Source organism: Tursiops truncatus, chromosome 8 (genome assembly GCF_011762595.2).
Source record: "Tursiops truncatus isolate mTurTru1 chromosome 8, mTurTru1.mat.Y, whole genome shotgun sequence".
NCBI classification, from domain to species: domain Eukaryota; kingdom Metazoa; phylum Chordata; class Mammalia; order Artiodactyla; family Delphinidae; genus Tursiops; species Tursiops truncatus.
Genome location: NC_047041.1, coordinates 67219451 through 67240534, shown reverse-complemented (window position 1 = coordinate 67240534; position 21084 = coordinate 67219451). Strand labels below are relative to the sequence as shown.

The following is a 21084-nucleotide window of genomic DNA, read 5'->3' as shown; positions in this document are numbered from 1 at the left end:
ATTATGTACAAATAAGTTAGATTTATTTCATTTTATGGAAGGATGGGTGCTGGTTTTGGTTAGTATTTCAAGGAAAGGGATGGAGAAGAAGAATAAGGCTTAGTGAGTATCTCCTTTGTCTTATAGTCAGTGTCCTAAGCATTTTCCTATTAAGTAACTTGTGTGGAAAGAATTAAGATTTCCATTTAACAGATTAGGAAACTGAGACTCAAAGTGGTTTAATTAATTTTCCCAGAACCATACAACTAAAAGTGGCATCCAACTCCAAAGCCCCTGTTCTCACTACATTACCCTGGGAAGGAATGAAAATTGAAAGCAGAGTCCCAAGTTCCAAAAATCCCATTGTGGGAATAGTTCTGTAGAGAACTATAGAAATGATTGAATATTTAAATATGTTTTGCTTGCTACTGATATTATTACTAAATTGATGTTTCCAATTGATTTTTAGATCCCAATTGTAGAGTCAGAAATTAAAAAAGAAGCTGGTGAATTAAAACCTGAAGAAGAAATAACTGTGGGGCCAGTTCAGAAGTTGGTAACTGAAATGGGCACCTATGCAACACAGAGTGCCCTTAGCAGTTCCAGACCCACCAAGAAAGAGGAAGAAAGGTAATTTGTGGCACCTGTGCCCTGCCAGCTACACCTCTATGATTACTCCTGTGTCTAAAACAGTCAAAGGATTTCTTTTTCTTATAATTGATAGTTTCCTCTTTTGACCCAAATGGAAATTTTTGCCTTATAAGATACTTGAAAGGAGAATGATGTTTTAAGTTCTTTCCCCCAGAAATTGTGTTAATAGTTTTAATCCTCTGCTCCTTATAACTGTTCTCATTGAAATAACTGTGTTCTGTTTAAACTAAAATTATTTTACTCATGTAGAAAATGCTAAGTGGAGGTAACTGATGATATTTGAGTTTTGTTGCCTTTTTGCATTTGGAAAACATATTTTGAAGATTTTCCACTTCTAATTGATGGAATAAAATTTTGATGTTTTCCTCCTTATTTTGTTCTCAATTTTATAGTGAAGTTGATGAAAATTTGCCTAAAATTTTAATGGTTACTATGTAGTAGGCATTGGGCTAAATAAAGAGTTTGTGTCATATAGTCTTTGACAGTATCCTGTTGATTAACCACATTTTATAGAGGAACTTGAGGCTTAGAGAGGTTTGCAACTTACCCAGAGGGACATAATAAATAAGTAGATAAGCTGGGGTTTTAATGTAGCTCATTGGTTTCAGTATATGCACCTTTAACCATTTTCTCTTTCCCTATTCATTTAGCTCTTTTATCATTTGAAGATAAGTGTTAAAGCCATGTGATTTTTTCTTTTTCCTTTTTCATTCTGAGAGCTAAAGAGGGAACCATAATTGAGATCCCTATCACTGAAGGGTGGCACTGAGAGTATTCAGTAGGCTTCCTTGAGTCGTTGATGGCTGAGAAGTTGGTGGCTTTCACTTTCCCTGATTGCTTTGCAGACCTCCCCTGCGAGGATTCCTTCTGGATGGAGATTTCTTTGTGGCTGCCTCGCTTGCCACAACTCTGACCAAGGTTGCCTTGCGCTATGTAGCTTTGGTTCAGGAGAAGAAAAAGCAAAATGTAAGTTCATTTATCCTACATTTACCCAACAAATGAATCTTGAGAGCTTATGCTCTAGTTGGGGAAATGGACAAAGTGATATAGCATAACATATATACAACCTAATGATTGTAAAATTGACAAAGTAATGTAATAACAATAGCACGTGATTAGTCCAGTGGAAGTGATACAAGGGTTTATGAGGTTATTTCTGCTTGCTGGGATTAGTCAGGGCCCAGTGAAGGAAATGTCTCTCCCTCCAGCATCTTCATCCTGTCAGTTACTGTCTGTTTTATCCTAGAAATGCCTCTTAAATGTATTCCCGTTTCTACAGTTCATACCTTCATCATAGCGTCTGACCATTCTGACTGTATGTTAATTTACAATAATGTACTTTCATTCCACCCAACCCCTACTACCATCCTTTGTGTTATTGTCCTGTATTTTATTTCTACATGTCATGTTATCCACCCTATGATGTATTGTTGTTATTTTTGCTTTAAATAGTCAGTTGTCCTTTTAGTATATATTCACCATTTCTTTCCCATTTCTTATTTATCTAGTGTCCAGACTCAGGTAGGGAAGGGGGACATACTTAGCAAGTTGTAAGAAGTTGAGAGTTGAGAACAGGTCAAAGGTCACGTACCTTCCTGGGTGGGTTTTTTTTTGTTTTTTCATATTTTTCTTCATGGTAAAATGTACATAACATAAAATTTACCAGTTTAACTGTTTATAAATGTACAATTCAATGTCGTTAAGTATATTCAAATTGTTGTGCAGCCATTATCACTATCCCTCTCCAGAACTTTTTCATCATCCCAAACTGAAACTACCCAGCAAACAGTAACTCCCCATACTCCCTCCCCTAGCCCCTGGCAACCACCATCCTACTCCTCTCCCTCTATAAATTTGCCTATTCTACATACCTAATATAAATGGAATCATACAATATTTGTCCTTCTGTGACAGGCTTATTTCATTTAGCATGTCTTCAAGGTTCATTTGTATGGAAGCATTGTCAGAATTTCTTTCCTTTTTAAGGCTATATAATATTTTGCTGTTTCTGTATATCCATTCATCCATTATAAATGGTCAGTTTCCTTCCAAGTATTTTTTTTAATGAGAAAAAAGTTATATTTGCCCACATATTTACCACTTATGGTGCTTTTCATTCCTTTGTATAAATGCAGATTTCTATCTGATATTTTCTTTCTGCCTAAAGAACTTGTTTATTTTTATAATGTAGGTCTGCTGCTGATGAATTCTCTCAGCTTACATTTGCCTGAAAAAAATCTTTGCTTTCATTAAAAAAAAAAATCTCTGTGGTAGAATTGTGAACGTTTTTATTTTATTTTTGTTCATATCTTTTTTCACATTGCTAAAATAATGAGTGATGTATTAAAAACTAATGAGAAAAAAAATCACTCATGGTTAAAGCACCGAAGTACAAATCTTGTTAATATTGTGCTGGCAATAGATAGAAACATCAAAAGATGGAATTACATTACCAGATATAGTAACAAAAATCTTTCCTTCCTCAGAAAGAGTTCATTATGGCTTTTAATAATGATCACTTTTTCCCCTAGTAGTGATCATTTTGTGTTTTACAATACTGCAGTTTCACTTAACTTTATCCCATGTTATTCTAAACCCTTCCTAATCATAATATTTAATAGCTGCATAATAGTCATCCATTAGATTCTTTCCTTTACTGAAACCTCCATATAATTAGACATTTTCTTTTTAGATTAGGGACTTGCAAAGGATTTTTTTTTTAAATTTCCATCTTACAGATTTCCTTATAAATCCATAAATGAGGTTTAGAGGGTCGGGTAAAATTACAAGATGTTATCTCTTTTTTATTGACTAATTTTATTTATGGGCAGTAATTTACTTTGTAACTCTCTGTGGGCCATTATTTATTTATTCAGGTCTTGTCTGTTCTTTAAATTATGCTTTTTAAAAATCTCCAGCATTTTATATCTCAGTTCTGCAAGTTGGGAGACCATTTGCTGATACCTGCTTAAGAGAACTGGATTTCTGGTAACATACCTGGTTCAGCAAGTTTGTGACCTTTGGTACGTGGCAGAAGGAAGTTTGGTTGTTTATCACCATACTGGCTCTCCTTCGTTTATGCCTTTTCCGACAGTCTTCATTTTTTCATGTAGATCTGACTTTCTCTCTGGTATCATATACCTTCTGCCTAAAGATTTTGCTTTAACTTTTCTTGTAGTGCAGGTCTGTTGGCAGTTAATTCTTTTGGTTTTTGTTTGTCTGAAAAAGTCCTTCTCCTTCATTTTTGAAAGATATCTTTGCAGATGTAGCATTCTAGGTTGACAGTTTTTTTCTTTTAGTACTGTAGAGGTGTTGCTTCATTGTCTTCTGGCTTTTGGTACTATCAAGATGTAGCTCCTGTGTCTCTGTGTGGAATGTGTCCCGTTTTCTTCTGGCTTGTTTTGGATTTTCTCCTCATCACTATAATTTCAAGTTTCAGTAATTTGATTAGGTTATGCTTTGGTGTGGTTTTCTTGTTTGCTTTTGGTTCATTGAGCTTCTTGGATATGTGGTTTTGTAGTTTTCATCAAATTCAGGTATTTTTTGGCCATTATTTCTTTAGCTACTTTTTTCTGTCCCCCTCCTCTTTCCCCTCCTTCTGGAGACAATATCTAGGCTCAAAGGATTATCACACTTACTCTTCTGAGGTTCTTTCCCAGGCTTCTGGTAGTTTTTTCACGTATGTATGCTGATCAATACTTGGCCAAAGACATTTTGACAAAGATATAAAGCATGTGTCAGGATAATGCTACATAAGACTAAAAAAGTAAGTCGAATTCACTGGTGGAAGACCTTGAATAGCAGGCTGAGTGATAGGGGCTTCAACATGAAGGCTGTAGGAAATCATTGAAGGTATTTGCATGTGGAGTGAAATGATTGAATAGCAGGCTGAGTGATAGGGACGTCAACATGAAGGCTGTAGGAAATCATTGAAGGTATTTGCATGTGGAGTGAAATGATTGGTGCCCAATAAAGATTAAGATAGTAGGTAATCACACTTAGCATCACCAGTAACAGGACAACCTGCCATTATGTGCCTCCTAATGCAATACAATAAGATATGCAAAACATTACCTATCTTGTACTCTAACTAAAAGTGGAGAACATTCTGTAGAACAGCTAGCTTGGGCTCTTTAAAAGAAATCATTGTGATGGAAAACAACACAGAAAACCAGGGGACTGGTCTAGGTTAAAAGGGGCTAAGGAGAGTAATAGTCAAATAAAATGCATGAAACTGGTCCTGGGTTAAAAAAAAAAAACATTTTGTGACAATTAGGAAGATTTAGTTCAATTTGGAGTGTAGTAGATATATTTTGGAACTGTTACATTTCTTAAGTGAGATGATGATATTATGATTATAAAGGAAACTGTCCTGATTCTTAAGAGATGTATGCTAAACGTTTATGAATTAAAGATTCTTACTTTCATATGTTAAGCCAAAAAAATAAGTGTACCTATATAGGTAGAGTAAGAAAGCAATTATAGCAGAATGTTAACAATCCGTGAAGTGTATCATTCTTTTAACTTTCCGTAGTTGGAAAGATAAAAGATAGCATTGGCCTGTGAGGGGTTAGAGTAAGAGAAAATAGTTTAAAAACCATTTCTGTCTATCAGTTAAGGGTTAATGAAGATTTTAGAGGGTGGCAGTTAGAATAGAAAGGAGGGAAAAGGGTGCAAAAAAACAGGGAGATAAAATCTAAAATATTTGAAATCTTATTCAGGTGAAGTGAAAATTAGGTTTATTTCTTGGATTGTGAGTTATAATAAAGTGACATTATTGCATTTGGAGAAGCCTGACAATAAATAAGCCATTTCTTTCCTTATCTAGTCTTTCGTTGCTGAGGCCATGTTGCTCATGGCCACTATCCTGCATTTGGGAAAATCCTCTCTTCCTAAGAAGCCAATTACAGATGATGATGTAGATCGAATTTCCCTGTGCCTCAAGGTCTTATCTGAATGCTCACCTTTAATGAATGACATTTTCAATAAGGAATGCAGACAGTCCCTTTCTCACATGTTATCTGCTAAACTTGAAGAAGAGAAATTATCCCAAAAGGTAAGGTATATATGATAAAGCCATAATAGTGCTTTTTGGTTTTATTGTTGTTGCTGTTGGTTTTTCAGTCCTCATGTGTGAGGGCTTGTCCCTGTTGAAGGCCTACAAAAAGCTATCTTTTTTTCCATATTAAAGAGAGATGGTATATTGTATTTTCAACACAGAAAGAATCTGAAAAGAGGAATGTGACAGTACAGCCTGATGACCCCATTTCCTTCATGCAACTAACTGCTAAGAATGAAATGAACTGCAAGGAAGATCAGTTTCAGCTGAGTTTGCTGGCAGCAATGGGTAACACACAGAGGAAAGAGGCAGCAGATCCCCTAGCATCTAAACTTAACAAGGTAACAAAATGTCAAATACACTGGCGAGTTATTTAAATTGGCTACTTAAGAAAGTAGTAATCAGGAAGTTGTTGGTCTTGCTGTTTTTTAAAGGAAAAATAACTAGTACAGCATCAGTTTTTGTCAAGTTACTCTGATTGATGGGTTCATTAAACATGAATTGAAACTCGGTGCAGCCTGATACTTTACTATATGATGGCACTGTAAGTCACAGAGATGAGTTTTAACTTGTTCCAGTTGTGTGTCAAATTACCACAAAGTGAAACATAGCGCTGAGGGATCCTTAGTGGTTGACTAAAACTTTTAAAAGGCAGGGCACTAGCCTCTTCCCCAACACCCTGCCCTCAAGTTTCTCCTGTCCCCTGCTACTTTAAACAGGACAATTACACTTTTATAGTCTTAACATACTGAGTTCCGAATAGGATTTCATTAGGAAAATTGTTCTAATCTCTCTCTACTCAGATGTTAAATTTACAAATCTGGTTTAATCCTTCCTCCATTAGATGAGTAACATTCTCAAATTGGTTTTGTTGACCAAGATAAGATCAGTGGCAGAATAGGAACTACTGAAACACTTTTCTCCCTTAGAATTGGGAATTGATATTGACAATATTACAGTGATAAAATTTTTCAATTTATTTTTTAAAATTGTGGTAAAGTTTACATAACATCAAATTTACCCTCTTAACTATATTTAAGTGTACAGTTCAGTGGCATTAAGTATAGTCACATTATTATGCAACCATCACCACCATCTATATCCCCTGAACTTTTTTCATCTTACAAAGCTGAAACTCTATACCCATTAAACAATAATTCCCCATTCCCTTCTTCCCTCAGCCCTTGGCAACCACATTCTACTTTTTATCCCAATGAATTTGACTATTCTAGGTACCTTATGTGGAACCATACAGTATTATCCTTTTGTGATTGGTTTAGTTCACTTAGCCTAATGTCTTCAAGGTTCATCCATTTTGTAGCATGTGTCAGAATTTCTTTCCCATTTAAGGCTGGGTATACTTCACTGTGAATATATACCACGTTTTGTTTATCCATTCATCTGTTGATGGACATTTCAGTTGCTTCCACCTTTGGCTGTTGTGAATAATTCTGCCATGAATGTGGACGTTCAGATATCTCTTCGAGGTTCTGCTTTCATTTCTTTTGGGTTAAACCCAGAAGTGGAATTGGTGGATCATAGTGATTCTGCTTTAATTTTTTGAGGACCACTATACTGTTTTACATAGCAGCTGCACTGTTTTACATTCCAACCTTCAATGCAGAAGGATTCTGATTTCTCCATATCCTTGCCAACACTTCCTTTTTATTTCTTTTGTAGTAACCATCCTAGTGGATGTGAAGTGATATCTTGTTGTGGTTTTGATTTGCATTTCCCTAATGATTAGTGATGTTGGGCATCTTTTTGTGTGCTTATTGGTCATTTATATATCTTCTTTGGAGAAACGTCTATTCAAGTCCTTTGCATATTTTTTAATCTGGCTGGTTATTTTCTTTGTGTTGAGTTGTAAGATTTCTTTATATATTCTGGATACAAGTCCCTTATCAGATGTATGATTTGCAGATATTTTCTCCCATTCTGTGGGTTGTCTTTTCACTCTGCTAATAGTGTCCTTTGATGTACAAAAGTTTGTAATTTTGATGTAGTCCAATTTACCCATGTTTTTCTCTTGTTGCTTATGTCTTTGGTGACAATATTACATTTTTAAAGTGTTATATATACTCTGGATGTTTTTTTAAAAATTTTTTTTGTTGGGGGAACATCTAAAAATTTATCTTTGTGGAATTACAGGTGTTTCTTGCTTGTAATTATTTTTCCTGAGTTTGGGTAACAGCTAGTGAGTTTAGGTGCTTAGGGATTTAACTGAAAATGTATGCAAATCTATTCAGTTCCTAAGTTAGGATAATGTTTAATGCATTTGCTGAACATATTTAACGTCTTTCTACTACTGAGCTGTAAAGTGTAGGACCTGTTATTTTTAATGTCTAAGTTTCAGTTACCATGTCTACATTACAAAACAATTTTATTATACATTTCAAATGACTGGTCTAATCTAAGCACATCTGTTAATTACCTAACAGACTTAGTCATTTGGCTAGGATATGTTTGGTTAAATTGTCTCAGTCATTTGATTATCTTTATTTTTGTTTGACAGGTCACCCAATTGACAGGTTTCTCAGACCCTGTATATGCAGAAGCTTATGTTCATGTCAACCAGTATGATATCGTCCTGGACGTACTTGTTGTGAACCAAACCAGTGATACCTTGCAGAACTGCACGTTAGAGTTAGCTACTCTGGGTGAGGAAATTTACCATAACAGAAAAATATCGTTACATAGTAAATCTTTATGACAGATTGTTAAGAGAAGTGCACAAGTCTTAGTATAAGAATTCTCTTGAGCCCTTTGTGACATTTTGAATCAAGTCTTAGTTTTACATTTTATATTTAGTCTCCTTCTACTCCAATTTTCTGAACCTTTGTGATACTGACTTTCTTATGCTTATGTTTTTGGTATTCAGTGAGCTTAATCTAGCATATGTCAGTTTTTCTAGATTAAATAAGAGCTGTTTAAGTTACAGATTTACCAAGTAGTTTTAAGTTTTAATTGCCTTAGTACAGAACTAGGTATTTTCTGAGCCCATTACTAATACATACCATGTGTGGCCAAAGTAATACATCATTATCACATTTAGCAATGTGAGATTTTTTTTTTCTTTTTCTTTATATAGACACATGAGTCAGACTTTCTCTGGTCATTTATACATATGGCTTTGAAGTTGGAAAGTATAAATTGTATACAGGAACAGTGCACTGCCCCTAGGAAATTCCATATGGCTTAAACAAGAGTTAAGGGACTTTAAGAAATCAAGGGAGAACAGTTCTGCCCTGTCTTCCTCAGCATAGCTTGAGGCCTATATAAAGAACTGTTTCTAAGAATTTGCAGTCCTTTCTTCAGATTGTTTTATCTTTGTAATGGAGTGTATGGTTTAAGACTTAAGCTTTTGAGACGTCTGTATCCATTCACTGAAATAAAGCAGCATGCCCAGAGTACCCCCGCCCCCCCCCCCACATGAATTAAATATAGAATTATTCTGAGAAGCCTATTACCTTTTAAAAGAAAATGTGCATTTTGATGTGAATAATAGTGTTAAATGATTTCTTTATTTTGTCCTTATATTTGAACATAACCCTTCTCTTGTTCCTTGTTTTGCTAGAAACTATTGAGCTATATACATTTTAAGGTTTTACGATTGGAGAGGTTAATATTTATGTCCTTTTAGCCATGTCTAAATTTTTTTTCAGGGGACCTGAAACTTGTGGAAAAGCCATCTCCTTTGACTCTTGCTCCACATGACTTTGCAAATATTAAAGCTAATGTGAAAGTAGCGTCAACAGAAAATGGAATAATTTTTGGCAATATAGGTAAGGAATTGTTTGATAGCATGTGGTGTTTGGATACTTTATTACAGAATTTCTGTAATGAGTAGCTGTGTGACATTTCTTGAGGACAGGACTTGAATCCATTCATGCATTCATTCATTTATGGGGCATCTGCTATGCTATTCAGTGTTGTACCGTGTTCTGGATATACAGAAATGAATCAGATAGAGTCACCGTCCTCAAACTGTCAAGCAAAAGGAGGAGACAGATAAATAATAGATTAGAATACAATGTGATAATGGCTAGTTTATATACTCTGTGCTTTGGGATCATAGAGGGAAAATGCTAACAGTATAGAAGGCTTTATAAAGGAGGAAGGTATGTTATCAAAGGATAACATTTGAACTGAGTCTCAAACTGTGTATAGGCATTTGTTGCCGGGCCACCTAGGGATTAGCTTGTACAGAGGTATTAAGTCAATAAGCTTTCTTTTTTAAAAAAGCAATTTCTGGGGCTTCCTTGGTGGCGCAGTGGTTGAGAGCCTGCCTGCCGAGGCAGGGGACACGGGTTCGTGTCCCGGTCCGGGAAGATCCCACATGCCGCGGAGCGGCTGGGCCCGTGAGCCATGGCCGCTGAGCCTGCGCGTCCGGAGCCTGTGCTCCGCAACGGGAGAGGCCACAGCAGTGAGAGGCCCACGTACCAAAAGAAAAAGAAGAAAAGCAATTTCTGTGGTAGGAACAAAAAAATCTCTGTCCTCAGATAGCTTCTAGTTGAGTAAGGGAAAATAAATATGTGAAGTAGATATGTATAGTACATAACAGTAAGTGCTATGAAAGAAGGCTGTGCTGGGTGAAGTGGAAGTCTATTAAGAGATTGGGTCGGTTCTCTCAGAGTGGTGGGGGGTTGGGAGGAAAGGTAAAGGAAAGGCTTTGTGGAGGAGCTGAAGCTCAAGTGGGGTTTTAAAAGATCAGTAAATGGTCTACAGATAGAGATTCAGTTAGAACAAATGCAAGTAGTTTGATATACCTGGAGTTTAGAGTGCGCTAGAGGGTGGTGGTAGAAGAGAACGAGATTGGGAAGGTTAGTGGCAGCTATATTATACTTGTCATGCTAAGAATTTCGGACTTTATCCCGGATATAGAGGGGAGCCATTGAGGAATTATTAGTGAATGAGTTACATGATTAAATATTTCTGTGGCAGCACTAAAGAAGACTGATTGGAAGAGGCAAGAAGATTAACTAGTAGACTTGCAGTAGCACAGGTGAGAGATGATGGAGAGTTTGAACCAACACAGTAGTGGCTGGGATGGAGAGAAGGGCTGAATATAATAGATACTTAAGGAGATAGAATGTCCAGGACATGGTTACTGATTGAAGAGAAAGTGGCTAGAGCAACGCTCAGATTTCCTGCTTGGGTATGTTGGGTTGGTGTTTATGTTAATCACCAAAACGGAACATAGGAGAGAAGGACAGATTTGAGAGAAATGATAAGTTAAACTTGAGGTTAAGTAATGAAGTGTCTTAAGTTATTGAAGGGCAGTTTGAGATGAGTCTGGAACTTGAACGAGAGGTCTGAAGTAGAGATGAATATTTGTTTTAAAACCATAGAAATGGAAGAAATCACCCAAAGAAGGCATAAAGAGTGAGAAGGGAGATTTGAAAACCGAATCTGAGAGAACAGCAATATTAAGAGCTGTTTGGAGTTTTTATTCAGGGTAGTATGAAAGCTGGTCAGAGAAGGAGAAGCCTGCAAAGGAAGTGTGGTTAGAGAAGCAAGAAAAAATTCTGAAGAAGTATCGGCAGCTGCAGAAGATCCCTAAGAGAAGGGCCCTTTGGATTTGACAATCAGTGATAATAAAACGTTTCTTATGACCTGTCTTGGGCAGTGGTGGTGGGTTGAAGACTGCATAGGACGTGGAGAAATAAAGATAGTGAGTGTAGGCCACTCTGAGTGTACGACCTTGGTTTTGATAAGAATGAGAGAGGGCAGTAGCCAGAAGAGGAATAAAGGATGAGGGAAGATTTTTTTTTTGACGATGAGAGGACCTTGACTATGTTTATAAACTATAAGGGAAGAAAGTCAGTAAAGAATATGAAGGTAAAGACGAAAGAGGTAATGATTGATGGAATGAGGTCCTGAACCAAAGCAGGCATCACAGATGGCAGCAAGTATGAACCTTGAAGAGCAGAGGCAGTACTTGTCTGAGAGGAAAGGTAAGTAGGTGAAAGTTGATTCAGAGAAAGATGCATTTATTTTTAGAGGTGGGGTTGAAAATTAAAGGAACTTATTCTTGGTAACCTTAGTTTTCTCCAAAAGTAGGGTGGGGCAATGTCAAGAAAACAGGCTCAAAAAAAGGTAGGCTCCAGTCAGATTATGACTTTCTACCATGGAAGAAACAGTTACAGAAGAAAAGGTCTTGTATCATTACGTACTATGGCTCAGCAGTATTCATCCAGAAATATTAGTTAAGCATGTGCATGAGAACACTACTACCTGTGTATCCTTCTACAGTGTCTAACACTGCAACTGCTATGTAAGCACTCACTGAGTTTGAATCCTGGCCTCCACCACTTAACCAGTTCTGTGACCTTGAGCCACTTAATTAAGTTCTCTTTGTTTTTATTTCTCTATAAGATGGAAAATAATAATACTATAACATAGGATTGATGGTCATATTAAATAGGTAATAATTTGTAAAACATAGAGCCTACTATATAATCAAAACTATTTGCTAATGTCATAGTTGTTATTTGGAAATATTAAAAATTTTTAATTAAAATTTGCCTTTGGTGATTGGGGATCTTTTTATATGTGTATATTGCAGTTTATGATGTCTCTGGAGCAGCAAGTGACAGAAATTGTGTGGTCCTCAGTGATATTCACATTGACATCATGGACTATATCCAACCTGCAACTTGCACTGATGCTGAATTCCGTCAGATGTGGGCCGAATTTGAATGGGAGAACAAAGTTAGTCCTTGGGAGATTTCCTTGAACTCCTTATGTTTCTTTTTGGCTAGTGTTGAGGGATTCTCTGATAAAATTAATCCCTCTAATAAGTGTCAGATGTGAAAAGCAAAGTCTTTCAATATCTGTGCTTACAAATTAGCTTTAACTAGAAAGCATGCAAGTGGTTTGGTTAAGTTACGGTTTTAAATTGGTGAAAGTAACAGTTCTATAATTAATCTGATTGTTCAAGACATTATAAACAATGTTCCATCCCTTGTTTGTGTGAATAGTAACTTGCCATTGAATCCAGTGTCCAGTAGAAGCTTTGCAAAGTCAGTGCCTGCTAGGGAACTTTGTTCCTGTAAGCCTTGATTTTTATTAGAAATATTTTATATACAGCATGTTGATTGTCTGTGAAGTTATCTGTATCTGAAAGTTCTGATACCAGCCTACAGTTTGTTGGATTTTGTAGATGTCATTCACTTTTTGTTGCCCACCCTTTCCACCTAAATACTTGGAAGGAGATTCTAATATGACATACGAATGATTGTCTTTTCAACCCCAAGATAAGAAATTCACAACTTTCTTAAAGTAAGAGCTATAACCTCGACTTTTTTCTCTCCCTCTGTACAGGTGACGGTTAACACAAATATAGTTGATTTAAATGACTATTTACAGCACATATTAAAGTCAACCAACATGAAATGCCTCACTCCAGAGAAGGTAAAATTTGCCCTTGTACTTCTTAAATCTGTTAGAGAGTAAGATGGTAGATTCTTGGCTTTCTTGTATTTCCTCTAGTGTATTTTGGTATTATTTAGCCTGAGAAAAGCAGTGTCATTTTGGACTAGCTAAAAGGAGTTATCCCATAGAATGTATGAATCTGCTTACTGCTTTCTACTGGAATAGGAACAATATCTGCTTGTTCCTAGTGCAGTGACCCAACTGAATAGTCACGTTGGTTTTTCTTTTCAGTCTTCTCCCTTTTGGCTAAAGGCTTATTCCACAATAGTTCACAATACTGGATTAGAAAATGTCCATAATCTCTTCTGTTGGCTCTGATTGTGGGTCATAATATATCTGCTCAAGTATGGAATTGTTAATGTACTTTGATTTTCTGCTATGTTTGTGTATGTATGAAAAAAGACTAGAAAGAAAGACCAAAAAGTGAAGACTGCCAGGGAATTCCCAGGAATTTGTTTTTCTTTATACAATTTCTGCTAACTTTGTAATATTGATTTAATCATAAAAGAATGCTGCCATACAAGTAGGTTTTAATTCATATATTAGTCTATTGAACAAATACTCCAACAAACATTATATGCCCAATACTCTGTGAGCTGCTGGATGTACAATAAAGAACAAAATAAAAACAGTCTCTTCCTTCATGGAGCTCAGGGTCTGGTATGGGAGGCAGGCAGACAGCTCTAAACAAAGAACATATAAATACAAATGAGAATAGGTGCTATTTCTTTAAAATCAGTTTTTTTGAGGTATAATATAGACGCAGTAAAGCTCACACTCTTTACATTTATAGTTCTATGAGGTCAACAAATTCACACAGTCATGTAACTACTACCACATGATAAGTCCTGTTTTAAGTGGTAATTTTTCTATGCTATTTGGTCTTACTTATGTGTAGTTCTCTAGTAGAATATTGAATTCATCACAAATTTCTTCCAGGCACTTTCTGGTTACTGTGGCTTTATGGCAGCCAACCTCTATGCTCGTTCCATATTTGGAGAAGACGCACTTGCAAATGTCAGCATTGAGAAGCCGATTCAACAGGGACCAGAGGCCCCTGTTACTGGCCACATAAGAATTCGTGCAAAGAGTCAGGTAACAGTTGGTTTTTTTTTGAGATGGTCTCTGAACTAAATAAAAAGAGAAATAATTTATGTCTCTTTATTTCTATATGTAGCATCCTCTGTCATACCAGTGTTTCATGCATTAGATGCATGTATATTCATAATAGTAGTATCCTTGAATAGAAATATGACTTTACTTCATTAAAATAGCCCACCTTTTGGGCCACTCATTCTGTTTGTTTGCTTAAAATCAGATTAATTCCCATGGGGTGTTTGTGAAATGGGTTCTTCAGAGGTTTTTGAAATCCAAGCTACCAATCTGGTGACTATTTGTAAATCTAGCACTAAAAGTACTTAACCAAGTAAAGTTTTGGTGAGTCTCTTTTGTACATCCTTGGTTTCATTGTTGATGTGGTATCATTGCATGGAGGCTGGTTAAGATAGAATAACCTACTGATTGTACATAGTTTCAATGATTATAAACATCTTCATTCTTTCTTATAGGGAATGGCCTTAAGTCTTGGAGATAAAATCAACTTGTCTCAGAAGAAAACTAGTATATAAGAATAAACAAAAAAGTCCTCGCAGCTTTACAGTTAAAATTTAGGTATGGGCTTACTGGACTCCAACATATTTTGTACTCTTTTGTGCTTTATGTTATATAGAATCTGAGTTCATGCTGAATGCATTCCAGCCAATAATTTATCGCCTTTCCCTTAAATCAAGATTGATTTTAAAATTATAGTTTGTCTTTTGTCTTAACAGTTCTGAATGTTGTCCTCAAAGTATATAATGTTTCTCACATGTATCAAGACCATTTTCACAGTACAATAAACAGATCTATTCCTAAATCTTTTGTTTTATAAATAAATGTGTTATTACATAGTTTTAGTTATGAATTAGTTATAAATTTAATTTAGTTATGAATTAGTTATAAATTTAAATTGCTGTTTGAGTTGTGAATATATGAACTTTATTAAGAGAATTTACAAATGCGGTGATATGAAATGAGATAGGCCTTGATTTACTTGACTGATTTTTACTAATTTAATATTTTATTTTTACTAATTTAATATTCTAACATCAGCATCTGTAAGAATACCTTATCATGTTCTAAAGGGCTTTTCTCTGAAATTAGGTCCAGGAAGATGGTATCAAATACTTTGAGAAAACAGGTCCATCTTCATTTTAAAAGAGTACTATGAACTCTGAGTAAAATAAACACACTATTAATTATCCTGAATCATAATGAAAAGTAGATAATCTGAAATAGATTTTTTAATCATTCACCTTTAGCTTTGGGTATTCTTTTATGTTTGTTAGGAATTAAATTGATTCCAACCAGTTACTTGAGCTGCACTGGGAGGATTCAAAAAGCTGTCCTGTTTCCATGTTGCCTCTATGCCTCACTCCCTCCTCCCCTTTTCCTCACTTTACACTAGGGCTGGGCACCATCCCAATATGATTCCAAATGCCTTTCTGAGCTGAGTTCCCTAGGGTCAGATTGTGCTGTTCTTTTGGCCCTTGCTTTCCTTGGGGATGACTGAGGTAGTCTGCTCTTTTAGCTAAGTCTGAACACTAAACTATTATACTTTGTCTTCCAGCTAGGATTCAGGCTGCATTCAGGATGAGTCCGTAGATAAGGTCTGTGAAGGAGTGAAAGCAGCATCTCCTATTTCAGCACTTAAGTGAGAATGGAATGATTTGTTTGGCGTGTGAAGGAGATTGATACCTTGTATGATGTCAGAAACTTTGAAGCCACTTGCTTTTCTAATCAGAGAGAACCAGAGGACTATAGGGCATTTGAGATTCCAGAGCACTGAGATCTGAAAGGAAAGTCAGTGGCTACCAAATGGGCAAGATACTAGGAATGCTGGAAGGGGATCAGTTTGATGCAAAGTCAAGGGTTGGAGATTTGTGATGAGAGCAGAGGAACTGATGCAACTTTGGATTAGATCATTTCCCAAGTTCTGTTCCACTGAGCATAGCTTCCTTGATGTCATTAGATATTATGAGAGAAAAGGGATTCCATAGTTAAGTAACTTTGGGAAAAGCTTTATACCATCCTGTACCAGAGATTCACTGTGCACATTAGCATACTAAAAATTTTGAGAGGCACTTGAGTAAAGAGAGCAGATTAGTTTGGTTTAACCCAGCATATCTGAATCTTACATAACCGGGGAATCCTTTTTCCATAGAACACCTGTTGACAATACGTAAGGCAGGAAAAGCAGCTTAGCACATTAAACATTTTGGTTTTGTATTCACAATCAACCATTACTGCATTTTAAATCCCAAGGATGTATGCCTCTGTATGTCCTAGAATATATCTCTTTTTATACTCTCAGAAAATTCCCTGCTTAACATTCTGGCCATTTTTGTTCGGATCAGATTGGCTCACATTGCCATTTTCTTACATTCGTAAATAAGGAGAACAAAGAGAAAAAAGTTAAAACAGTTGTTTCATTAGCATTTTATTAGCTTTGTACACTTGCTAAATGTAAACTGAGTGAGATAGCACTGTTTAGAAAAGCTGTTTACACTGCTCCTTTAATAGGGATCTAAAATACATTTTATGTGCTCACATTACAAAATATCATATAATTAGGACCATGATGTCTAGTAAGAGAATAAACACAGTATCTGGCACCAAGTAAGGGCTAAATATGCAAATGTATTGAATGAAAAACTAAATCTTACAAGAAAATTAAATGGCCCTTATGTTTTGCTGTCTTGACACTAGAGGGAGCCATATGCAGTTACTTTCATTTTGGGATTAGAAGTGATTGGAGTTTATAGAGGTATTTTTATAAGGAGAAAAAACAATATAATTTTTTATTAGCAAGGAGATTGATATTAGTGATATTTTGCTAGCTGTGAGAAACTTTTCCACATGATTTATAAATAATACAGGAGACAGAGGAATTTACTTTAGGATATCTAAAAAGACAAGAAAACCAAAATATTTTTTAAAATTCAAATATTATCAAGTGTGAAATATCTGTGCTATGTATTGGATAAAGTAAGTGATTCTACTGGTGACCTTTTCCTTCCACACTGGTAAATGTCCTTAGTCAGCTAATTATTTATAGCCTTTCCCTTAAACCAAGATTGGGTTTAAAATTATAGTTATTTTGCCCTAACAGTTCTGAGTGCTGTCCTCAAAGTAGGGTCAGGCATATCAGCTCCCTGCCTTACTGCCCTCTCAATGTTATCTGTTCCCACCCCCCGCCCCGAGCTCTACTCTCCACCCCCAGGAATCTCAGGAGCCTGAAGAGGTAGCCGGGTATAGTGCAGAAGTTCAGTTTAGAATCAGAAAAGTGTACGGTCCTGTCTGAACTTACTTGCTGTGTGGTCTAAGACAATGGTAAGTAGCTGATTTATTGAGTGCTTACATGTGCCAGGCATAACCCTGAGTGCTTTTTCCATGGCATATATAATCCTCCCAATGACTCTCACCAGGCAAATACTATTAATATCATCATTTACAGATGATGACTACAGTCATAAGAGAGGGTGTTACTTCTTATCAATTAAGGCTTAATATTAAGAGTTGAACTCAGATATAAAGCCAGGGTTTTATATCCGACATGAAAGCCTTGCAATTAGTAATTCATTGACACTACTGCCTCATCTCTTTGTGCCTCAGTGTCCTCATTTGTGAGGTGCTTAGAATGTCTGCTTCATTGAATTGATGTGAGGGATGAAATGATATAATGTATTTATGATGAATGTTTGGCACATGATAGATGCTAATCAGTAAGTGTTCATTCTATTTCTTTCCCCATTCTCCTTCCTTACGCTGCAGAGAAGACGGAAACCTATTGACATGATCTTCATACCTCCCTCAGAATTTAGGTCCTAATTTTACACTACTTGAATACTTTGTTTGTTTGTTTTTTTGTGGTATGCGGGCCTCTCACTGTTGTGGCCTCTCCCGTTGCGGAGCACAGGCTCCGGACACGCAGGCTCAGTGGCCATGGCTCACGGGCCCAGCCGCTCCGCCGCATGTGGGATCCTCCCGGACCGGGGCACGAACCCGCATCCCCTGCATCGGCAGGCGGACTCTCAACCACTGCGCCACCAGGGAAGCCCTGTTTTTGTTTTTAACACCAGAAACTTACTTAAAAGAAGCTTTATTTCTCAAGAATTCTTTATAACAGTATCATGTCAGGTTTTAACTAATTTTAACACTTTTGCTTATAAACTGTTGTTGTCACAGCTAAGTGTAACTGTCACAACCCATATACCTCATATCATGGGTGGTCTGTGATGAACATACTGTTTTTATTTGCTTTCAGGATGACAATCGAATGACTGATTCTTTAACAACTGAGTATAGAAATATGTGCAGCCAGATTACAGTAACAATGTAATATTTAGAATTGCTCACTTAGATCAAAAGTCACTTCTAGTAATTGACCACTTTCTCTTTATTTTCTCTGTCTCTGGCATGGCAGAATCTTTTTGATTAAGAAGTTAGTTAGGGCTTCCCTGGTGGCGCAGTGGTTGAGAGTCCACCTGCCAATGCAGGGGATGCGGGTTCGTGCCCCGGTCTGGGAGGATCCCACATGCCATGGAGTGGCTGGGCCCGTGACCCATGGCTTCTAAGCCTGCGCGTCCGGAGCCTGTGCTCCGCAACGGGAGAGGCCACAGCAGTGAGAGGCCCACGTACCACAAAAAAAAAAAAAAAGAAGTTAGTTATGCAGTGACAAAAGAAGGCAAGTGGGATTTGTGCCTTTTATCTGGGTTCTGTGTATAATTGTGGGATTCTGAGAAAACTATGTATTTTTTTATTGATTGTAAAACCAACAAGACAGACAAATGAAATGCAGCATGGTGGGCTGAAACAGCCCTGAATGAGATTCTCCTAAGTTGAATCTCAGTTCTCTGAGTAGCTTTCTGAGAACAGATGTATCTGTCTGGGTCTATCTCCTTATAAAATAATACAGTTAACTGACCTCCAGGGTATCTAGTTTAAAAAATTCATACTAAAAATCCTTGTGGAGCTTCCCTGGTGGCGCAGTCGTTAAGAATCCACCTGCCAGGGCTTCCCTGGTGGCACAGTGGTTGGGAGTCCGCCTGCCGATGCAGGGGACACGGGTTCGTGCCCCAGTCCGGGAAGATCCCACATGCCGCGGAGCAGCTAGGCCCGTGAGCCATGGCCGCTGAGCCTGCACGTCCAGAGCCTGTGCTCCGCAACAGGAGAGGCCACAACAGTGAGAGCCCTGCGTACTGCAAAAAAAAAGAATCCGCCTGCCAATGCAGGGGACACGGGTTCAAGCCCTGGTCCGGGAAGATCCCACATGCCACGGAGCAACTAAGCCTGTGCGCCCCAACTACTGAGCCTGGGCTCTAGAGCCCGCGAGCCACAGCTGCTGAAGCCCATGTGCCCAGAGCCTGTGCTCCACAAGAGAAGCCACTGCAATGAGAAGCCCATGCACCGCAACGAAGAGAGCCCCTGCTCACCACAACTAGAGGAAGCCTGCACGCAGCAACGAAGACCCAACACAGCCAAAAATAAATTTAAAAATAATAATAAAAAAAATAAAAACAAAAAAAAGCCTTGTGTTTTTACATATACCTCTTCAACGAACTTTATAAATCAACTGGGACATCTCCACCTGGCTATTACCCACAGACACCTCAAAGTCAACGTTATGAGATGGAACTTATCTCACTCCTCTCACTCCTTGTTCCACTGCTGTGTTCCCTGTCTGGTTAGTTATGCTAGAAACCCACTAGTCACCCTTAACTCTACAGTCACCCCCTATATCTCATCAGATACCAAGCCCAATGTTCTCCCTTCCTCAGTATTTTTCTAATCTTTTTTTCCCACTCCTACTACCATTGGTCTGGTTTAGACTTTTGTCATCTTTATTGTAGTCTATTACAGTGGCCTAACCATAAACTTTACATATGATTCTAAATTTAAAACCTGCACTTTAATCCTGACCACACACAAGAGTAGCTATATGATTCCTTGAGCTGGTCAGACCTTTCCCTAGTAATACCATTTTGAGAGGCATAACTAAAAAAAGTCCAAAAATTTTAATATTATAAATAATGACAATTAAAAATGATTGAGACACCCCAAAATGGGTATTGATAAGCAAATAATGTTAAGTATATATGATGTGTGCCAGAGTACTCAGTAGATAGATAAATATTTATTGAGTGACCAAATGAATGTAGCTATAGTGATAACAGGGAATGGACACATGCCTATGAAATGTTAGGTGAGGGGGGAAGGGATAAATTAGGTTGGCATTAACATATACATACTACTATGTGGTATAAAATATATATATATAAAATAGATATATAAAATAGATAACCAACGGGGACCTACCATACAGCACAGGGAACTACACTCAATATTTTGTAATAAACTATAAGGGAAGAGAATCTGAAAAAGAATTCTCATATATTCATATATATATGTATAACTGAATCACTGTGCTGTACACCTGAAACTAACAAAGTATTGTAAATCAACTATATTTCAATTTAAAAAAATGTTAGATGAGAAGACTGTAAGAATGTCTCCTACATTAAGATGAATCAGGATACGTTATAGATACACTGCCTGTCTCTTTAGGTGAATCAAAAATCAAAAATCACATCAGTCATATCACTAGAACATCTTGAAAATAAATGTTGTTTATACCTCAGGTCACTGGGTGTGGCTAAGATATTTCATTAGCTAGAGTCCCTGATTCTAGCTCTTGTGATTTTTAGATCTGTAATCTTTTTTTTTTTTTTTTTTTTTTCCCTCGGTACGCAGGCCTCACTGTTGTGGCCTCTCCCGTTGCAGAACACAGGCTCCAGACGCGCAGGCTCAGCGGCCATGGGTCACGGGCCCAGCCGCTCCGCTGCATGTGGGATCCTCCT

The 21084-nt window shown here is 37.1% G+C and overlaps 1 protein-coding gene across 3 annotated transcripts in view; it reads left to right on the top strand.

The window, feature by feature from the left end:
* Positions 1-15041, top strand: part of COPB1 (COPI coat complex subunit beta 1) — a 32209-nt gene extending 17168 nt beyond the window's left edge. For all 3 annotated transcript variants that reach the window (XM_073808642.1, XM_033862580.2, XM_019948351.3), the window contains exons 13-22: positions 449-609; positions 1476-1596; positions 5459-5686; positions 5851-6030; positions 8205-8349; positions 9355-9474; positions 12258-12403; positions 13016-13105; positions 14066-14221; positions 14695-15041. In XM_073808642.1, coding sequence (XP_073664743.1) covers positions 449-609; positions 1476-1596; positions 5459-5686; positions 5851-6030; positions 8205-8349; positions 9355-9474; positions 12258-12403; positions 13016-13105; positions 14066-14221; positions 14695-14754 — 1407 coding nt within the window. In that variant the 3' untranslated portion in view covers positions 14755-15041. The remainder of the gene's footprint in view (positions 1-448; positions 610-1475; positions 1597-5458; positions 5687-5850; positions 6031-8204; positions 8350-9354; positions 9475-12257; positions 12404-13015; positions 13106-14065; positions 14222-14694) is intronic.
* Positions 15042-21084: the final 6043 nt, after the last annotated feature.